The following is a 21,319-nucleotide window of genomic DNA, read 5'->3' as shown; positions in this document are numbered from 1 at the left end:
GGCCAGCACAAGAACGGAGATGCTATCCATACACAAATCCTTTTTTTTTAGTGCATTGAGTTTTTCTTCACTTCGACCTGCAATTGATAAAAGATCCAATGGAACTCGCATCCAAACTTGAAATATACTGGCAAACCAGTTTACCAGTTTATCCTGTTGCTCCAAGTAAGAAACAAAAGAAAACTCTCTTGACATTATTATTATTATTATTATTATTATTTGGGTATTGTAAAATAAACTATTTAATATAAACAAAAGTAGCAACAACAACGACGACAGCAAGAAAGAGATAAATACATGTATGTAAGTAAAAAAAAAGTAATAATACGTTTATTACTATCAAAAGAAAAGAGGAACAGGAGTACATTTCATTGATCAGATTGTGGAACATTGTCAACTACAACAAGAAAAAAAAATGTAGTATTATAATCAAACAGTTTAATAGTAGTATATTACGACTGCGATTGGCAACTAGGGAACAAACAGAGGTCCAACCTGCACATTTGTACCACAGCTATTATCGCATATCGCCCAAGCATAACCTTCATTCCCTTCTTCTTCTTTATTTCCAGAACTAAGTTTACCTATAATTAGTTGAGCGAATATCCCCCCTGCAACAGTTGCATCAATTGCATTTACAGAATGATGTTTTGGAGTGAATCCAACAGCATATTCTATATCTTCACGTTTTAATTGAGAAAGACCATACTTTATTATGATATCTCTCGCAAAAACAAGTCGTTCAAAGTAAGTTGCTTCTTTATGACATTCTTCCATTCTCATTAAAAGTAGTGATAACTGAAAAAGAGTAGGTCTCAGGGAAGTATTTTTTGTGAGTAATAAATCTAGTTGTTCCTTATACGGGAGTTTTTGCTTTTTTGATAAAAACAGACCCATCGTTATGTGTCCAAGTTCTATCACAAAAACTAAGAGATCAGCCAAAACATTTTGCTGAGCGCAGCTATATTCCCAAAGAGCTTCATTACTCCCTTGAATGTAAGAGACACTTACGATGAATGAGGTTTGAGTTGAAAGCATCTCCTTATGTTTTATTTGTGTTGCCAGAGAAACATCAACATAGGGATTTAATGCCCCGAGTCGTCTAACAGATACTTCGCCCCTTGTCTCACCTTTAGTCCAATTCTGTACTAGAAAACTAGTACTTACATCACCATCCTCAATATTAGACTCATCGTTTACAACTACTCTACAAACACCAGCCAAAACTAGATTTTTTGTTATTTCTGCAGTGGCAGAAGTTATCCCATTAACATATACCTCTGTTTGCCGTAGTTGTTCTTGTGTGGCCTTACCCCACAAACGAACTTGACGATCGTACCGTTTTCTTTCCTCTATGTTCATAGTTCCTTATAAAGAAAAAAAAAGAAAATCATATGAAAAAAATGAGTTGATAAATAGGATAAATATATTCAATAACAAAGCAAGTACATTCCTTTTATACTTGCTCCTCATAGAAATACACATACACATACACATAAACACACGCAAATAAAAAGAGAGGGAAAGTGATAACAATCCAAATATGTGCTTGGATTCCGTCCCTTCGCTCCACTCCATAAACCTACAAAAGAGAAGGCAAAAGAAAAATGACAAAGTTATTGTCAGTATTACCGGACATCCAATTTAGTATGAATTCTTTTAAAAAACAATAAAATAGTCAAGCAAAAACAAAAACAAAAAAAAAGAAGTCATAGAAGATCCACGATATCCTAACTCATTGTGAACTTTCGGTGTGACAATCTTTACTGTCTCACAACTACCGGACCCCTTTTCTATAAAGGATAACATAAAAGTTGTGGGATGGAAAAAGAATAAAACACTCGCTAATTCCAATGGGGGATATATCGAGACCAAAAGCAAGACAAGTGGTAAAGAAAGAAGGTAAACACATAAAAAAAAAAAAAAAAACGCTCCCTCATTTATTTAATATCATTTGGTAACAGCAAAAATTCTTTTCACAAGCTTTTATCATTACCAAAAAAACTCTAAAAATAATTTTTATAAATATAAATATGATAATATGCGTGTTTCACAAGGTAATTACAAATGAAGCTTCAGCCTCCCCTTTTTCCCTCTCAATGACAGAGCAAAACAAACAAACAAACAAAAACAAAAAAAAAAAAAACATGTCCATATGCTCTTGAGACAACAGACTGGCATTCATGGTTTCTACGAATTAAATCATCTTTTAAGTCATCACCTCCCATTTCCAGGAGCTATAACACTGTATCTTACTCTCCTGTATTGAGAAATATAAATATCACCCCATTAAAATAAAATTGCATTCACATGGATACCACCAGTAACATATAAATTTATTTCCCAAATGCAGCATTGTAGCCATTATCACCCTTCAATAAGAACGATATATACTACTTTCCCCTCTTTATATATTCATATATTTTCTTTTTTTATTGTTAAACTTCTCCTTTAAATATTCACAATATTTTTTTTTTTTGTTCTTTGTTTGAAACTCTTATTATATATCCTTTTCTTTTTTCTTTTTTGAGACCTTATTTGTTTTCGTATGCACTCAATTTTTTCTTTACCTCAGCCAGTTGTGCCTGAAGACTCTCGTATGTCGGGCGTGTTACTTCACCTTCAAGTAAACCTTTTTCAATGAGCCAGTTTTTGTCTGGAAATTTAGTCATATAATTACGAATACCGTCAGGAAATAATACTACACAACGTTGATCAGGGCGAAGATCTTTTGCCGCTTGCAATACTCCCCACATAGCAGAACCACTGCTACCACCCACAAGAAGACCCTCATCACGATGAAGTTCAGAAGCAAGTTCAAAACTCTCTTTATCAGCACACTTTACCCATTTATCAACATACTGTCTTTCACAGACATCTGGCACAAAATCGTATCCAATACCTTCAACAAGATAGGGTGTATTGGTACTTTTAACATCAGATGGATCTGCCAAAATACTTCCATATGGATCTACACCAATAACAATAATATTAGGCAGTAATTCTTTTAGTCGTTTTCCTACACCAGCCACTGTGCCTCCAGTTCCAGCTCCAATCACCACCATATCAATTTTACCACCACATTGATCGTATATTTCTTGTGCTGTTCCTTCATAGTGTGCCCTGGGGTTACTTGGATTTTTATATTGATCCAATAAAACATAACCTTTTTCTCTTTCCAATCGACGTGCCACACCAATAAGACTATCTGGGTGATCCCATGGTAAGGATGTTTCAGTTCGGATCACATTAGCTCCAAGTGCTTGCAGTGTTACTTCCTTTTCATGGGACATTTTCTTTGGCATGGCAATAACCATATTATATCCTCTCACGGCTGCCACCATACTTAGTCCTATTCCGGTATTTCCACTTGTGGGTTCAATAAGTGTTTCTTTCCCGCGTAGTCGACCTGAGGCTTCAGCGTCAAGAACCATTTGTCGTGCAATACGATCCTTCACACTACCGCCAGGATTTAAAAACTCACATTTGGCAATAACTTCACAAGACACACCGTGTTTTTTTGGTGTGCGATGTAATCGAATGCATGGAGTAGAACCAATTGCGTCGATTACAGAATCAAGAATACAAAATCGTCTATCAGCTGTCATTAGTTTTATCTTTTTATCTTTGTTTGTTTTTGCTGTTTTTTCTTATGCAGATACCCTAAACAAGTCTTAATGTTCACAATCAATGAGAATAATAAAAGAAGAGAAAAGGCAAAAAAGAAAGAAAGAAAGAAACCTTAATCCTCCCATAGATTCGTTTATTACTTTAATGTTTTAAGAAACCACACACACACAATGAGAGAGAAACAGAATAAACAAAATGTAAAGGTGAAAAATAAAAATGGTTACAAAAATAAATAACAACAACAACAACAACGGAAAAAGAAAAAAAAACAAAGATTCATGAGGAACATGGTATTGAAGTTTTGCAAGTGAACATCACTTGATATAACCATCAAAACCATATCAGACACCTCTCAATTACTCGTTTTTTTTTTCCACACCTCTTCCATTTTTTGTTTCCATCCAACCCCATCCCTATTCGCACACCTCCCACCCATACACGTTACAACACCAAAAATAAAAAAATCCAGTGGAGTGAAGACGATAAAATAAAAAGAGTGGGAAATATAATATTGAACAGGTTGGTAGGGAGGAATTCAAAAGGAAAAAAAAAGAAGAAAGATATAAGAAGAAACTTATACGAGTAGAAAGAAAAAGATATATATATATATATATATATATATATATATCTATGTATGTGAAGATTTTTTAGCGGTATTAACGCCGTAATAAAAGTTGAACTTGCTGTTCTTCCTCTTCTGAAAGTTGAATCCTCTCTTTACTTACACTCCTTCCGAGCATTGAGAGATTTTCTCTCGCTCCTTGATGGTGAATCATAAATGTACCTAATGTATCCAGTACGGCTCTGCAACACTCTGGTGAAACATTTTCTTGTGTTTGCAATCGAACTGACTGTTCAGCAATAGCCCGAATAAGTGGAACATGTCTCCAATTAGTATCACTTAATATACAACAGAGTTTTCCAATAGAATTAGCGTTAAGTTCTTCTGATTTATCAATAATCCAATCCGTTAATTGTCCCACATGTTTATCACTTTCCACATCATAATTCATTTGCCATAATGAGGCAATGACATCTGTAGCTTTATTAGCATCTTCTAATTCTTCAATCTTACTAACAATACCATCAAGCATTCGGGTCGCAAGTTTTTCGTGTTCTATTCCTAAAGAACCAAAGGAAGCAAGTAGAGTACACTGAGAATCAATTGGAAATTCATTCACTTTTTCTGCAGCCTTGGTTCCAAGATTCTCATAAAGAGTATCATTTAATAGCATTACACGACTAAATCCTCTTATAGTTAGCATTAAATCTGCAGCTTGAAGATTATTTGATTGTTCCAATATTCGACGAGAGAAACTATCAAAAAGTTTCTTGTCAAGATACTTTGAGCGACCAAAAGCACCAACAGCAAGACTAATAGATTCTTGATCCATAGATGATAATATAGGACGCATAGCAAGACGTGTTGCAAAAACATTATACAAACTACGTTTTGTACACTGCATACGAGAAAAACCATAAATAAGATAAGAAATATCTTTTCCACTCCAGAATTCATGTGAGTGGTCAACTACGTAATCAGAACATTTTTCAGCAATGAGTTGATGAGAAAGTCGTTGTCCTACACCAGTCACTTCTCCAAGACCAAAAGCAACAAGAGCAATCTCTGTTGGTGTCATGAAGTTTAAGCGACGAGGAAAATCATCCATGATTCCATTTGCAAACGATTCTGAAACACCACCCAAATGTACAACACGAGATAAAGAAACGTATACTTCCGAACTTAATGCCTCCATCCATTCTAACACATAATCTGTTAGAGTTTCTTCAATTATATCTTTTGAACTGCAATGACGACAGTGTAATACCACTGTTAGAGCCACCACATCTGGAGGTAATACCCGTTGATAGGCCAATCGCCCTGAAACAACAGAACAGATTTGATTAACAAGTTCCTTCACGACTGTATTTTTCTCCTTTGTGGATAATCGTATAAGTGATTCCAGAGCCTTATCAGAAAGGTTCTGTACAGAATCCATAAGTTTATCTTGAATTTTCTGAACAGTGGCATCTCGTCTATATCGTTGACAAAGTAAACCTACTCCTGGAAGATACTCTTTAGGAGTACGTTCCATATTTTCTTCAACAGCATGTATTAACTGAGTTGCCAATACCTCAAAATCAGGGGCATCAAAAGAAGCTTGTAATGCGGCAAACTTGGCAACTTGTTGGGCTTCAACCTCATTAATTTCACTACCATTCTCTAATTGAAGAATTACAGATTCAACAAGTCTGCGAAAGATAGGTTCCATCATATCAAGTAAAGGTTCATGAACGTAGTTACGATAAAATAACATATCCAAAAGGGCTAATGCATCATCTACCGTTATTTCCTTTTGTGTATATACACTTTGACAAACAAACTGTACAACTTCATTCATCTTATCAATAGAATGTACCACTTTTGCTATTTCGCATATAAATGAAATTGAAGAGGTGTCACGCATAATAGAAAGTAATTGTGTAATAACAGCCTCTTCTAAAGTATGTTGATCCTTTAAATAGAGAGAATCCTCTTTTTTAGATGTACCACGTGGAAAAGGTAGTGCATAGGCCATACATATTTCCTTTAAAGTTTCCAGAGTTGCCTCTCGAATTCCTTTCATAGCAAACTTACGAAAAACAGCTGGAGATTGTGGTAACAATGCCTCAGAAGAGTCTCGACGAACTGCTCGAATAAAAGCTGCAAATCCAGACAGAGAAAGATCTTCTACATGTGCAGAGATTTGTAAAATAATACCTTCTGGAATTTCTCCTTTTTCAGCAAAAATACAAGCAGCCTGTGCTGCCACATCTACAGGAGAAGTACCATCCTGTTCTTGCATAACTTCAAACAACCAATCTTCTGGTATTTTTCGACCCATCAATAAATTCTCATACGCTTGAGATGTTTTAAATCTCTTGGCTAGTGAAGAGATGATAGAACTGTTACTTCCCATCATATTATTCTTTTCTGATGTTTCGCTTAAGTTTGGGTTGCAATCTGTTAGTTCCTTTCGAACTCGTGGAAAAAGATGAAAGGATGTCATAACAACTTTACGAATTTCATTTATTTCCGATTTACTAGCTTTAGGTATTACAGAAATAGCAGCATCTTGAATTTTTTCAAGTAATACAGGGTCACGAACGGCAAAATAAGCATACAATTCTAATGCCTGTACGGCCTCTGATAATGTCCAGAGTTTATTATTTCGTACACGAAGAGAAAGCCACTTTCGTGCACGTGATGCAGTCCAGCCATTTTCTTCTTCTTCTTCTCCTTCTTCCTTTCCTTGTTCTTCTTTTGTATTTCCTCTTCCATCCATCTTAGATACTATTTTATCTTTCCAACGATTACACGCGGTATTAATCCAGTTAACCTGTTCATCTGTTGCTTTCATTCGTAATTCGTCCATCGTTGCATTGAATTCCTCTTCCGGTAAATACGACTTTGCGAGACGCACAAAAATATCCAACACGTTTAAACTATCATTCTTATGTAGTAACTTTGCTGCAGACCTTAAAAGTACGGGAACTGTTTCATTGTAATAATTTTCTAAAATATTAGTGTAGCGGACAGTAGCTGTCAGTTGATTAATACGACAGGGAACTTCTTTCTTTATTGCCGTATACAAATCACTGATAAGTGCATCTGCTAAATCAACACGTCCACACAAAAGCGCCGTAGCACCATCAGAAATCATTCCTATCTCTGTAGGAGTACACAAAGGACTAACACGCTGCGCCCGTTTTGCAATCGCATCAAAGTTAATGCCTACAAGTTCATCCTGTCGAAGGGGCGGCAGACGAGATAAAGCAGCCATTGAAAGACATAACTCTTCCTTCGTCAGACGAACAGCCAAAAATGGGGAGGCAATTCGCCCGAGTAGAGCAATCAACTTTCTACTCATTCAAACAAACGACCACACTATTCCTTTTATGATAATAGTAAAAAAAAAGGGGGGAAAATAAAAGGAATAATACAAGAACGAAAAAAAAAGGAAACAAACAAACAAAAAAAAAAAAACAACAATTTTTTTTTGTATAAAAATAATATCCACTTTAACAACAATATTACCCTTTTGTCAACGACATGTATCAATGACTTTATATTCTTTACGCCTCCTTTGGAGGAGGAAGCTAATGAGTTATGCATCTTTTTCTGCATTTTCACAAATATTGTTCTTAGTCTCGTTCTTCATATCACTACCATCATCATCATTGTTGTTGTTGTTGCTATTATTATTATTATTATTATTATTATTATTATTATTATTATTATTATTATCATTATTATCCGCGAGACGAGCTTTCTTAAGTGCTGGTTCCTCGTCCTTCACCTCATCATTTACTTCCTCTACGGGGGACACCGTACTCTCTATCCCACCTTCCTTCATCAATCCAATCAATGAAAAAGTCAGAGTAGTGCGAAGTACATCACCCCGCTGTTGCATCTCAATACCAACTTGAACCTTATCTAGTAGATTTGGTATACGTACAAGTTGCTCCTTTGCAATCTTCCCTTCTTGCCCATACTTTGGAACGAGTACAAACACATGTGTTTCAGAGAGTTTTACAACATATCCATCCTCTGGAGGTATAGCCTGATTAGCAAAGTTGCGTAGATAGAATCCAGTAAAAAGATTCTGAGAGTCGCGTCCCGCTCGTTGTGCTTGTTCGTGACGATAGTTAATGTTAGCTGCGAGCGCTTCCATCTTGACAGAGTCCATATGAGTTTCACTCACATTCATAATACCAAGTGCAGCGGCTAATTGTCGATGTACAATAACATCAGCGTATCGACGAATAGGAGAAGTAAAATGGGTATAAATAGGCATAGCAAGACCAAAGTGATAAAACTCATCCTTTGAAACTTCACTACTTGAAAAATATTGTGCCTGTCGTAGACAACGTGTGACGAGAATACGAATAAGTTTATTAAAATACTCATCTTTAGGATCAATACAACGATTTAGTGAATTATTTAATGTTAATGATGTTGTATCATCAAGAGACATACCAATTTTTTCTTGAAGTGCTTCATTTAAAGTTTCAAAAGCGTTTTCTGCAGGACGTTCATGACGACGTAAAAGTGTCCATCGTGGATAATTTTCGTATACTTTCTTTGCAGCTGCTGCATTAGCAAAAAGCATCCATTCTTCAATCATAGAATTTGCCTCAAAGGTTTGATACACTTGCATATCTGTAGGATTTACATGTTCATTATCTACCTTAAATTTAAATTCTTGAGAAGCAAGGAATAATGCACCATCCTTTTCTCGTTGTTGTTTAAAATGACGACTGAGTTTCATTAAATGACGTAATGATACAGCAATTTCACTGTTATCTGCAGGATTATCAATCATACGTTGGGCATCACCATAATAAAGTGCTGCACGGGAACGAATAACAGTTTTTCCAAAGTAGTCACGAACAACATTATAATTTTCATCAAATTCCCACATAATAGAAAATGCATAACGATCCTCTTTTTCAACAATAGAACAAAGATTCTCCGTAAGCAGCTGTGGAAGCATATTAATACGTCTATCCACAAGATAAACACTTGTACTGCGTTTTGCTGCTTCCTCATCCATAGCAGTATTTTCTTGTAAAAAATGTGTAACATCTGCAATATGAACTCCAACTTCAAGATGATTTCCATTTACTACTCGACAGTGTAAAGCATCATCAATATCACGACATCCTAGTGGATCAACACTAACAACACAGAGATCCCGAAGATCAAGTCTTTTTGCTAGTTCTTCTTGCGATACACTCCATTGTCCCTTTGGAAGACAGTCATATACTGCTTCACTAAAGTCATAGTGTGGAATGTCATTTTCAAGTAAGATTACCTTTGCTTCAGTATCTTTATCACCAATAGTACCAAGTACCTCAACATAATGCCCCAAAGGAAAACTGCTGTACTCTGGCCATTCATCAATAATAACACTCAATCGTTTGTCTTTTAAATCTTCTATATGTCTTGTAGAGATACGAATACGAGGAATACGATTATCTTTAGGTTGAAATAAAACACTTACACTACCTGATCCTGATCCAGAAGAAGTACTAAGTCGTTTAAGTTCATCTACGTCAATACTACCACAGAAAGGTCGTCGTTGCATATCTGTAATACCAACAACACGTCCTACAGGGACAAAACCAAGTTCAACAGCTGTTGAATGTGAAGTATTATCATCAAGAGGTTCAGCATCCTTCTTTCCCCGCCATGAGGAAACGGGTAGTAATTCAACGACCACAATATCTCCATGAATAGCACGATTAAGGTTAGACCTTCCTGGTAACAAAACTCGTGCAAATGGTCGTCCTTCCCACTCTCCACGTATTTCACCAAAAAAACAATTCGTCTCACTCACACGCAGTTTACTACGTAGGTATATACCATTTTGTATACCAACCTCCAGTGCACTTTCAGGCAAATGAGGTACAAATAATCCTCCTGTTGTAGGTGACTCCTTCATACCGGCAGGTTGTTCATATTGAATTTTTTCCAACAAATCTGTACCAGCGGTTACTGTTTGTTCCAGAAACTGACGAAGTGTAACACACGAAAGATTTGGAGTATGACTCTCCTCTGTTTGAGCATTAAGTGCCTGTCGAAGTAACTTATCATGTGAAACGAGAAAAACGCTTGGAGGATTTGTTGGGAAAGCTGAAGTAAGGTGCTGTCCATACCATTTAGCCGCTACTCGAATACAGCGGTCATTAAAATCATTTGGGGTTTCATCTCGCTCTACCATACAATGGGTTTGCTCATGACGATCGTTTGGAAAAACATAGCATTGTTTTTGCTCAACAGCAATAAGACGTTGAACTCTTGCATAAATTGCCTTATTACGGTTCTGTACTTCAGACACAACGGTTGATAAGAAAACAATATTCTGAACACGAGCATCCTCAAGGGCATTCATATTATGAAGCACCACATTGGTGTCTGGAATCATTATGGGTGCAGTTGGTACAATGGAGGCACCACGGGCGCCACACACAGCATTTACACAAAGTGAACAACCGATTGTGCCACAACCAATGTCATTGCGAGTAATACCACTACAACCCCGTTTTGTTGCATGTCCTCGGACCTGGTGAACGGCTGACCGCTTCTTAGCAAACATCACCAGAGAGTCTATAAGAGTAAAAAAAAAAAGTTCATATGTTACGTGTTTTCAATGCAAAAAAAAAAAAACAAAGAGAGCCAAAAATAAGAAAGAAAGGGAATAATAATAAAAAAAAAAAAGCAGACAGACAGATACCTTTTCACACACATACAAAAAAAAAACAGAGAGAGAGAGAGAGAGAAAGAAAGAGAGAGAGAGAAAGAAAGACACCTCAAAAAAAAAAAAAAAGGTAGCCGCATCAACATGAGCTTCAAGGAGAGGGGTTTGTCTCTTTTCCCCATCGCTTCAGCCATGCCTCCCACTCCATGGCGAGTGTAGTGGAGTACTCGATGGAGTCCTCGAGGGATGCCAACTCCTCATCGCTGAGCTGCCCGCTGACATCATTCCACCCACAGGCAAGCTTCAGCACATCGCTGGGCCCCATCAGTTCCTCGGAGTGCGGGAAGAGCGGGGCTGGCGCTGCGCAGACCGCCGCCCCTCCGCTCCCCACCCCCACGGCGCGGGCGACGAGGTCTCCGGCGGCCCCTCCGCGGCAGACGGCGAGGACCATCCGCCCCGCCCCCACGCCGCACGCCGCCGCCGCTGCCACTGCCGTCTCCACCGCCCGCGGCGTCACGCCGGCGACGCCCTCTTCGTACACCACCCGCTCGCAGCAGCAGCCGTGGGCCCCGCCGAGCAGCCGCGCCGCCGTCTCCGCCACCCGCACCGCCGGCACATGCGGCCCCTCGAAGCGGCACGAGAGGGAGGAGCGAAGCCACGCGGTGCAGCGGTACTCCCGCGGCGAGGCTTCAGACAACGCCGTCATCGCCGGCGTTAGATGCTCCGAGAAAAAGGTCTCCAGCGGGGTGTGGTCAAAGAGCATCCGCGAGCATAGTGGACCAGTTGGAACACACATACAAACTTGTGTGTAACGAGGAAACTCCGCTATAAGACGAGGCACATCACGTGGGGCCGTAAGAATCACCAGACGATCATCCATCGCCAGTGTATCCCATGCCTCTCGTCGCTGTCGATCAGCGGATGTGGACTTAAAAAAGTCATGCACATACTTCAAAAGTGAAAAGGGAACCAAAACTTCTGTTGCGCCTCCCACAACAACAGCACCTGTGAGAATATCCAAGGCAAATTGTGCGAGGCTTTGAGAAGGAACTGTTATTCGTTTCTGCTGCAAGGTATGTATGAGAGCACATGAGGAACAGTCCAGCAATCGCAATGACAGACTTGCATGTACTGGTGGTAGGAGGTGAGCGACCATCACCTCCGACACCTCCTTCCTAAATACAAAGAAAACAATAACAAGAAGAAGAAAATGAAGGAAAAAAAAAAAAACACGTTTACAGTATCACCCCCATCCACCGAAAAAAAGCAAAAAAAAAACACAACAAGAGACGATAACGGATGTTTTTTTTTTTTTAAAGGAAAAGAAGGAGAATGAAGAGATTTCTACAACATCCTCCCTCTAAGATATCGCCAAGGTACGTTGCATTGTAGAAAGATTATAGAACTTCTCTCAAGAGAAACATAGTCTCTCTCTATGCAAAAAAAAAAAAATGGTTTCAATACCACTACCGTAACGTTTAACAGAATCATGCATTACTCTTTGTGTCGTTTTGGAGTAAATACCACTTGAAACCACCTCTGTTTAATACACGAAACTATCAGCGGAACCCAACTCACAAGTGCGGCACAACAACAACACCAATACACGAGGTAACCCCTTTCTGATGAGGACTCGTCCACTACTAATAATGTTACTCCAACAATGTACACAAAAACAGGTACACCTAGCAAAATTTTCCAATAAAAGCGGTTCCCCTGCATAATGTCTAAGACAGGAGCTATACACCACAAAGCAAGTAATGGACCAACTGTACGACCGACACTAAACGTCCAGTATAAGGTAAATGGAATATTACATTCATTCCTTTTACTTAACGGTGAAATACCACAGGCTAACCATAACATTAGGAGTTGACCCATAATTGCCATAAGAGATAATAACGAAATTCCTACTCCACAAAGGGCTGAAAAGTGACGAGCAGCAGTACCAATAGACCATGAAAGTGTTAGACTAAACAATGCTTGAAGAAAAGAAACTCCCCACATGTACCAGAGTTTGTAAAGGAACATTTCGAGTTTCTCCTGTGGTCTCGCAGCAGATACCCATAATTCTTCCTCATTAGGGGGAAAGTTTATTGCGAAAACTTCAGTCCATGTGGCAATATAAAATGCAGTAGAAATAAAGGAAAGTACACCAAGTAGAATCGGTAAGCGCAACCAGTGTTCCATCAGGGAGTTAAATTTAAACATAGAGAATCTTCTTCTTATTGCGCTTCTATAATCTCTTTGTTCTTGCCTTTCTACCTCAGCATCCACAGGAGTGAGACCACGCACCCAGCGAGCTCCATTCTCTTTATGGATAGATCTGGTATACATGGACGGATCCTGCAGTACCTCCACTACATCTTCAGCTTCCATCACTTATTTTTTTTTTTTTCGAACCACCCCTAACGTTAGATAACAACTCTCTTTTCCCACTCCCTTCTTTTTCTCTTTTTTTATTACTACCCCTTGACGAGGCACCTCATTACACCATAACGCAATAAGAAAAAAAGAAGATATAGAAAACAAAAAGAGAAGTAAAAGCAGAATATTTGCATCGAAAAAAAAAAAATATATATATATAGATATATATATTTATTTAATATTCTTTTTCAGTAATAAATATATGTAGAAATATTTTCTCAGAGATTCACAATTTTTTTCTCTTTTCTGAGAGAGGAGGGAAAGAAAAAGGGAGAAAGATTGAAAACAAAGCTTTGCGTGTAAAAATGATAACTGTATCGATAATAGTTTTGTGTATTCACAAATAAAAAAAATAAGAAAAAAAAATAAGAAAGGGGAATCAAAGATAACAAAAAAAAAACTTCTACTTTTTATAAGATACACCGTTGTTAATGTCTAATTCCCTATTTCAGAATCAGAGCTGATTGTGCCATGTCCATAACCATCATCACCATCATCTTCGTTTTCACCAGCACCACATAGGATAACAGAGGGTGAATATGCGTCAAATACAGCGTTTATGTTCACACTTTTTTCAATATTATCTAGTTGTTGACTAAGCTGTAGTAAACGTTCACTATTTACACCAATAGTTTCTTCTACATTCTGCGAAAAGTAAAATTGAATTTGGTCAATTACTTCTACAATATTTCCTGGGTGTAGAGAACGTTCACCAAAGTGTAATTCCTTTTCACGGAAAAGGAATATGGGGAAGCGAGTAGAATCTCCACCATAATTTTGTACAATAGTTTTAAGCTCCTCAAGAAGTGTCATCATGTTAGGCATAATATTTTTCATCATGTCATGGAGAAACCATCTACGACCTTTGTTACTTTGTGGTGCAGTAAGAAGTTCCCTCTTTATATATGCCATGTGTTTGCGAGCTTTGTATACAACTGCATTCAAGGTATCTGTTCCTATATCATCAAATGGTAAAGAGAAATAAAAGAGATCTCCTACCTTCAGATCATTTACTTGCCATGTTTTAAGTTTTTGATTTTCAACAATAGGATGCCATGGATTTTTTAGTCGTGATAAATGTACAACGTAACCGTCTTTCGTTTCTACAACATCTTCGACCTTTTGTTTTTTTGTACTGTAATGTTGTGTGTACTTTAGTACAAAAGACATGGAGGAATTAAACTTATCATATGCAATAGCCATTGCCCCCATTTCATCATTTATCACTGTACTCTGATCCTTAAGGGGTAAGTTAGAGTGAAAACAGCTATCTGGAGAGAGAATATTTTCACGTTTTCCCACAAACTGCTGTTGTTGTTGTTGTTGCATATTATAATGTTTGCTGGATAGTGCAGCTGGTGAGGACAGACGGAATCGTAGTGTGTTACGCTTCCCTGTGTGTAGCTCTGAGAAGTTAGGCTTCATCTCAGCTGTCATATTGTTATCCACAGTAAAAGTAATGTTGGTTGCATGAAACAAAATAAGAAAGGTGAGACGTACTTTTTTCTCCTGGTCTTTAACAAAACCGATTTCTACTTCTGGGAACAAAGATGTGTGATACTCAGATCTTACACTCTTCTGTTTTGCTCCTTCACGCCGGACCTGATCTTGAAATAATTTTACCACATATTCATTTTGAGGTGTATTATCAACATCCCAGTTAACTCCATTTAATTTATTAAGGTGAAACCCTGTGATATCATACAGTTCAATACTAGTAAAGTAGTCTAGAGAAGCTGCACTCAGTAAAGAAAGTACAGATTTTTTTATTGCAGTTCCCCATTGTGGGTAGTCACACAATTCCTTTGAAAGGTACTCACGATAAGAGGATGACTGCGAAGCGATAATGGCGAAACAAAGAGCCAGTTCTACATTTTTAATTTGAAAGGCAGCATAATCCTCACCGGGAATAGTCCTACCACGACCAGCGTCAACTATAGTTTTCAAAAGTATAGCTAGCAGTTCACGATTCTGTAGAATTCGACATGGTAACGCGAATGTTGGAGGTGTGTACTGAAGCAGCATTCGCAATGTTCGGGCGAGTGCGGCGTTGCCGTTATTATGTTGATAGTGAGAATGACTCTGACTGCCTAATCGTTGGAGGAGTGCCTCTACCATCCCTTCTGTGGTGACGTGTGCGAAGTACTCTTGAAGACGATGCGCGGCTGCTGCTGCTGTGGCAGTCTCAAGAAGGCGTGCGGCGGCCTCCACCGGCGCGACGGGGTCCGTGCGGGTCTCCACAGCGACAGCAGGAGCTTCAGGGGGTCCTCCGCGTCCCACTCCCACTCCCACTCCTCCACTGCCTTCTTCTCCGGGGAGAAGGGCGCGGCGGGCGGCGTCGAGGAGGGCGCGGGGGTCGCGGAGGGCCTCACCGGCCCGGCGGTGGACGACCCGCTCGAGGACCTCCGCCGCGAGGACCCGCACCTCCGCCGCCCCGTCGTCCCTCAGCGCGCGCCGCAACGCCTCCACCGCCGCGGGCCCGGCGAGACCATCCACGTGCGTCTCCGCCAACTCCCGCAGCACTCCGGCACACACTGTGCGGACGGCGGGACTGCGGTCAGCCACAACCGCCCGACACATCGCCTCCACCCCGCCACAGCCTACAAAACCCGTGGGGGCGTCATGAATGCGCACAAGGAAGATGAAAAGCGTCTCCCCGACTCCTGCACGCAGTGGTTCGTATGGGGATTCTGCAAGTACTCGAAGTAGCTGCTGTAGCAAACTATCCTGTATCACAATACGAAAGCAAAGCATTGAGATAACATTTCCGGACTCACTGCAAGCAATGAGTAGGCGCTGTAGCGACAATAGGGATCGCATACGTAGTGCAAGAAATGGTTCTTGCCGCTGTGCATCTTGTGGATGAACATGTGATAAATGTTGTGATAAGATATTGACGAGAAGGGCGGCAAAATGACCTTCAAGGGAGAGTCGTGCGACATGTGCACGCTGTTGTTGTTCTCGTTCTTGTAGTTCTCTTTGCTGCTGGAGCCTATCATGTCCATCTGTTTCTACCCCAAGGAGTGTGTCGTACACGTCAAGTATATCCACTGCCTGCTGCTCCGTTAGTGGAGCACCATGTGGCACAATTCTCTTCGCAAAAAACTGTATTGCCGTTGTAAAGGCGTCTTGTAAGGTGAGAAAGGTGTCCTCTACATCATGTAACATTACCGTAAGAGTGATTTTCTCTTAGGACTTCGTTACCTTTTCAACTTCTCTCCTCCTCTTCTTTTTCTTAATGTTATTTGTCGTTACTTGTTTGGTTTATAAATATATATGTATTTTTTTCTTCTTGTACAAAAACAACTATAAAACGATAACGACGACGACAACAATGGCAATTCCACTATATACTATTCCGTAAAACCCCGCGATATCTCTATATTTATATCGCAGACACAAACCTTTTTTCTTTTCTGGCTTTTATTGTGATCGCCTCAACCAAACTATAAATTCTACTTAAGCAAAGGAGAAAGGGTAATAGAACTGAAACAAAAAAAAAAAAAACCCATTGAGGAATACAATAAAAATAACAAATACACGAGCAAGGGAAAATAACAGTATAACCCAAAAAGAATATTGTTTAAAGAAGGAAAAAAATTCGTTCGTAAAAAATTTCCCATTTTTTCGACGCAGTGTTGCTTTGATGTACTAAAACCACTTTACTTTCGTTTTTTTTTTTTTTTTCGTCTTTCCACCGTTGTATCCATCAGTTTCTCATTCCTGCTCTCTTTGTTTTAATCGTTGATATATATAATTTTTTATTCGTCTCTTGAGACACTTCTTCCATCTCATTCGTTACTTGTTACTTTCTTTTTATCAGTTTTTTTTTTTTTTTTTTGCTCGACTTAATCGCATAAAGTATTAATTACTACTCGTTGCGGCGCTTGTTCCTTGGGCCAGAAGCTTGATGACGTTCTTCTCTTGCACGTTTACGAGCAGCACCAACGGCAGCAGGATCATGACGGAAACTGCATCGATCACCCTTTTCACAAGACGCAAATTTAACAAAACTACGACACGCCGGCACATCCTTGTACTCACAGTGCCAATAAGGGCAATTATCTTCAGTAAGCTTGCAGCGACCAGCAAGAAACATACGACACGGTACCTTTGCATATCGCTCAACCTCATCTGGTGTGAGATCAGCTTTTGTGCGTCGTGGTTTCCGTTCAGGCTTAGGTGGACGAGGAGCCATACGGAAACTTTCACGAATGGTTTCCTTGTCTGCTTCTGTAACAAGGGGATATAACTCTAGATCAGAGGCGTGAATAACTTCAAAAACAGGAAATTCGTTAATAAAAAAAAGCGTACGAAGGGTTTCATTTAATGTGCTAAAAGGTGAAAGACGAAAGTATTTCCGCTGAAGTCCTAACCGTTCAGCTTGTGATAGAATAATAATTGGTTCCATTGCTAAGAAAGACTCTACGTCTTGCTTGCTCTTAATATCAGAGAAGGCAGGAGAAACACTGAGTTGAGAAGGCATCCATGTCCCTTCTTCTTGCTGTTCTTGTTGTTGCTCCTGTTGATAATGCTCTTGGTGTTGATCCTGTGATTGGGAATGAAGATTGTGGCGGTGTTCCAAGGATTGTGGTGATGTCAGTGTATCTTCACTATTTACAAAAGTTTCTTTCTTAGCTTCCTCAACTGAAACTTCTTTCTCTTCTTCCTGTTCCTGCTCTGCCTTTTCTTCTGTATTTTCCTGTTCCACATCATCATGTTTCTCTGTTCCAATCCACTTTGAGGCACGATTATACTGTTTGTTGATGTGAAAACATGGTAATGGTGGATTAGTGGCCCAGCAATACGCTAGAATATCACCAAGTCTGTGACGTTCACTACCCCAATCTGTCGCCACACTAAAGTCTGGTTTATGAAAATTAAACTGACAGCGCCAGGTGATTGTTTCTGTCTTACGATCATAACGAGAGGTATTAGCATCACGTTTCGCCATTCCCTCTGATGTGATTTGACAAACAACACCACGTTTCTTCGCCGCCTCTCGTAAGGCATGAAGTGGAGGTGGAAGTGCACGGAAAGTATAGCGCCACATCTTTGGAAATGTACGGTCGCAGTTGCTAACAACTCGACGGACGTCCTCTAGAAAGTGATAATCACGCTGTAAATGTTTATCCGTGAACTCACTTAGTGGTACCTTTTTGGCAATATCACGTTCTCCTGTACACTTAAACTCTTGCTTGTGCACACGTATACATGTGATACTGCAGGTCCGTGCATTACAACCAGGACAAGTATACAAGGCGGCATCTCCACAAATACAACAAACCTTTTTTCGCTCTCCCTCATCACATTGTTGCGTTACCGACTTTATAGGTATATCAGTCACCCCCACTTCCTCTTCTTCATCTTCTTGATGATGATGATGATTACGATGAGATGCTAAATCAGTGGCAAGAACACTACTGAGGGCTGATGCCATGTAACGTGGCACCTCCACTTCACATCCTTCTTCCTTTTCATCGTCAGAATGATCACTACCATCTTCATGGCTAATTTCACCACCTATGTGTTCATCTTCTCCAGGAATCCAGGCGAGATCTGCATCCCCAGCGGAGGACATACTTCTCGTATCGCCACCGCATGACTCACTACTACCCGCCTCTTCATTTTCACTCATCCCCTTTCCAGATCCACAAAAAAAAAACGAGAAAAGAAAGTAAAAAAAAATAAAAATGAAAAAAAAAAGAGAGCAACATATAAAGATATATCACATTAAATACCATTATAAGAATAACAATAATAAACTAATAATAATAATAATAATAATAATAATAATAAAGCTCAAAATGAACTCTATCTTTCTCTTTCTTCACGTGTATGTGTATGTGTCACCAATGTTATTTATCTTATAAATTGGCATATTTCTTCACTTCAGTAAGTAAAAAAGAAACAGAACTGAAAAAATAATAATAATAATAATCCATTTCTCACTTCAATTCATCTTCTTTCACAGATACACACGTAAACACACACACACACACACAGAGACGTATACATATATACGAAAAAGTAAATAGATATAGAATATATGAATCTCAATAATCACTATTGAGCCATATTCTTTTGGAGAATTTACATATCAAGCAACACACTAACCGCCGCCAATCGGTGCCTCATCTCTGCAGAGTGATGCACCTCCAATGGACGTTTCTCTGGTTCACCGTCGTATCTGTACTTAAAATACATCGCCTGTATTGCGAGTTCTAGTAGATCACTTCGTATCTCTTCTAATATAATGGTCTCGTAGGTTTCAGTTCCAATTCGTGTGAGGTCACAAGATTCAGGCGGAGGTGATGACAACGATGGTAAAACAGGTAGAGTGACAGCAGCAGCAGCAGCAGGAGTGGTGGTATTAGTAGTAGTGGAAGTTGTAGTAGCAATAGTTGCAGTAGCTGTAACAACAGTACAGGGCTCTTCTTCACAACCTTTCCTCTGCAAAAAGCGCCGCAGTACGCCACTAACCATCGCACAGTTTCGATCCAGCAAGAAGAACTGACCATCAGCAGAGCGCACACACACCATGTGGGACTTGTCAAACACAATCTGTGGTGCAATCGTCTGCTCTGGTTGCACCGCGGCACGCTGCCTTCTCGACATTCCCTTCACAGATATATATATATATATATATTTATATTTATATACATTACAGAGGAAACGGAAAGAAAAAAAAATAATAATAACAAAAGCGTGCTACAAACACAGAATATACAATTTACATATTTTTAAACAAGTCTCCAGACTGTTAAATAAATACAATAATAATAAGAAAAAAAAGTATAAAACTTATTCCTTTGTAATAAATGCGTGACCCCATGCGTGAAGCGAAAACAGTCATACAAAATACCACAAATATAAGGACATAATGGTCTCATTTCTCACCGAGACACAACTCATACCTGTACATATCGCACCTCAACCTAATACACACACTCACACACACAGAAAAGAAACACCATCATACCCATCAACATTGCAGTACCTCTGCGACCTTCATCACTTCTATTGCCCCTTCCACAGGAACGTGGAATGGTGGCCTATCGCCCGTATCTCCTTCATAACGGTGTTTATGGTGTAAATACTGCAGTACCACTTCCAACCACACTGCGGGGAGTTCCGGAAAGTGAATGACGGGTGGGCGAAGATCCCCTCCTCTCTGTTCTCCCACATTCCCAACAGACTTTGGTGTCGTTGCCTCTTCACCTCCCGCTTCTCGTGATTCTCCCGTACTTTCCGAGTCTTTTCGTGTGGAAACCTCGTCGCCCCAAGAAATACGTACGGTGGGTAACGCAGGATCGAGTCGATTGGCGAGACATTTGCGCAGCAGCGGCGAGGAGCAAGCGCAGTCACGGTGGACGACGAATGTGTGGCCTTCCGCTGAGAGTACGCGAATGTACTCCGTTGGGTCCAAGTTGAATGTATCCATGTACGGTGGCGGTGGCGGAGTGCGCCGCATGGGATTAAATGCGGCTCCACTGCGTATCATTTTTATGCTTCTTTCTTTATTATTATTGTTGTTGTTGTGTTTGTATATATGTGTATGGGTAGAAATAGTCCTCTTCCTCCTTCACAGTCACGGAGGGTTAGAGAGGGAGAAGGAAAGAGAGGGACAGACACCTGCGTATCTATCAACCTAACTACTGCAGAGAAGATACAAGTGAAGAAGAAACAAAATAATTAGGGGTTTATACCATCATTTCGTCAAATAATATGAAGAAACATAGAAAGAAAAAAAAAATAAGCAGACACACACAAAAGAAAAGAAATGAAAACGTATACTTCAGAAAATACGTTACTGTATAGTTTACCTCTTAGTTGTGACTCTTATACTATCCCTGCTGATCCGTTTTTTTTTTTTATTTTTTTTGTCTTTTTTTTTTTCTCTTTCTCATACAGACAGAGAGAAACACATTAATAAAGAAAGAAAGAAATATATATATAGAAAAAAGTAAGCATGGAACGCAAATATTTTTTTTTTTAAAAGAAAATAAAAACGGCAA

General features: G+C 39.4%; 10 protein-coding genes across 10 annotated transcripts; all 10 read right to left on the bottom strand.

The window, feature by feature from the left end:
• Positions 1-471: 471 nt before the first annotated feature.
• TM35_000163050 (ubiquitin activating enzyme) lies at positions 472-1,362 on the bottom strand (the record flags this gene model as incomplete). Its single annotated transcript, XM_029026177.1, has 1 exon — positions 472-1,362. One exon carries the CDS (start codon positions 1,360-1,362, stop codon positions 472-474), a length of 891 nt encoding a protein of 296 aa, XP_028882733.1.
• Positions 1,363-2,534: 1,172 nt separating this feature from the next.
• On the bottom strand, positions 2,535-3,608 carry TM35_000163040 (cystathionine beta-synthase; the record flags this gene model as incomplete). Its single annotated transcript, XM_029026176.1, has 1 exon — positions 2,535-3,608. One exon carries the CDS (start codon positions 3,606-3,608, stop codon positions 2,535-2,537), a length of 1,074 nt encoding a protein of 357 aa, XP_028882732.1.
• Positions 3,609-4,286: 678 nt separating this feature from the next.
• Positions 4,287-7,541, bottom strand: TM35_000163030 (uncharacterized protein; the record flags this gene model as incomplete). The annotated part of the gene is made up of 1 exon (XM_029026175.1): positions 4,287-7,541. The coding sequence occupies one exon, from the start codon at positions 7,539-7,541 to the stop codon at positions 4,287-4,289; it is 3,255 nt and encodes a 1,084-aa protein (XP_028882731.1).
• A 237-nt stretch (positions 7,542-7,778) lies between these two features.
• Positions 7,779-10,772, bottom strand: TM35_000163020 (putative mitochondrial exoribonuclease DSS-1; the record flags this gene model as incomplete). The annotated part of the gene is made up of 1 exon (XM_029026174.1): positions 7,779-10,772. One exon carries the CDS (start codon positions 10,770-10,772, stop codon positions 7,779-7,781), a length of 2,994 nt encoding a protein of 997 aa, XP_028882730.1.
• A 253-nt stretch (positions 10,773-11,025) lies between these two features.
• On the bottom strand, positions 11,026-12,030 carry TM35_000163010 (uncharacterized protein; the record flags this gene model as incomplete). Its single annotated transcript, XM_029026173.1, has 1 exon — positions 11,026-12,030. One exon carries the CDS (start codon positions 12,028-12,030, stop codon positions 11,026-11,028), a length of 1,005 nt encoding a protein of 334 aa, XP_028882729.1.
• A 338-nt stretch (positions 12,031-12,368) lies between these two features.
• On the bottom strand, positions 12,369-13,253 carry TM35_000163000 (uncharacterized protein; the record flags this gene model as incomplete). The annotated part of the gene is made up of 1 exon (XM_029026172.1): positions 12,369-13,253. The coding sequence occupies one exon, from the start codon at positions 13,251-13,253 to the stop codon at positions 12,369-12,371; it is 885 nt and encodes a 294-aa protein (XP_028882728.1).
• A 483-nt stretch (positions 13,254-13,736) lies between these two features.
• TM35_000162990 (putative casein kinase II, alpha chain) lies at positions 13,737-16,469 on the bottom strand (the record flags this gene model as incomplete). Its single annotated transcript, XM_029026171.1, has 1 exon — positions 13,737-16,469. One exon carries the CDS (start codon positions 16,467-16,469, stop codon positions 13,737-13,739), a length of 2,733 nt encoding a protein of 910 aa, XP_028882727.1.
• Positions 16,470-17,172: 703 nt separating this feature from the next.
• On the bottom strand, positions 17,173-18,939 carry TM35_000162980 (uncharacterized protein; the record flags this gene model as incomplete). Its single annotated transcript, XM_029026170.1, has 1 exon — positions 17,173-18,939. One exon carries the CDS (start codon positions 18,937-18,939, stop codon positions 17,173-17,175), a length of 1,767 nt encoding a protein of 588 aa, XP_028882726.1.
• Positions 18,940-19,394: 455 nt separating this feature from the next.
• Positions 19,395-19,919, bottom strand: TM35_000162970 (uncharacterized protein; the record flags this gene model as incomplete). The annotated part of the gene is made up of 1 exon (XM_029026169.1): positions 19,395-19,919. One exon carries the CDS (start codon positions 19,917-19,919, stop codon positions 19,395-19,397), a length of 525 nt encoding a protein of 174 aa, XP_028882725.1.
• Positions 19,920-20,286: 367 nt separating this feature from the next.
• TM35_000162960 (transcription elongation factor B, polypeptide 1) lies at positions 20,287-20,805 on the bottom strand (the record flags this gene model as incomplete). The annotated part of the gene is made up of 1 exon (XM_029026168.1): positions 20,287-20,805. The coding sequence occupies one exon, from the start codon at positions 20,803-20,805 to the stop codon at positions 20,287-20,289; it is 519 nt and encodes a 172-aa protein (XP_028882724.1).
• Between the last annotated feature and the right edge of the window lie 514 nt (positions 20,806-21,319).

The sequence above is a fragment of the Trypanosoma theileri genome (assembly GCF_002087225.1).
Source record: "Trypanosoma theileri isolate Edinburgh chromosome Unknown TM35_Tth_16_V1, whole genome shotgun sequence".
In the NCBI taxonomy this organism is placed as follows: domain Eukaryota; phylum Euglenozoa; class Kinetoplastea; order Trypanosomatida; family Trypanosomatidae; genus Trypanosoma; species Trypanosoma theileri.
Note: the sequence above shows the minus strand (reverse complement) of the source record. Positions and strands in the feature narration are given on the sequence as shown.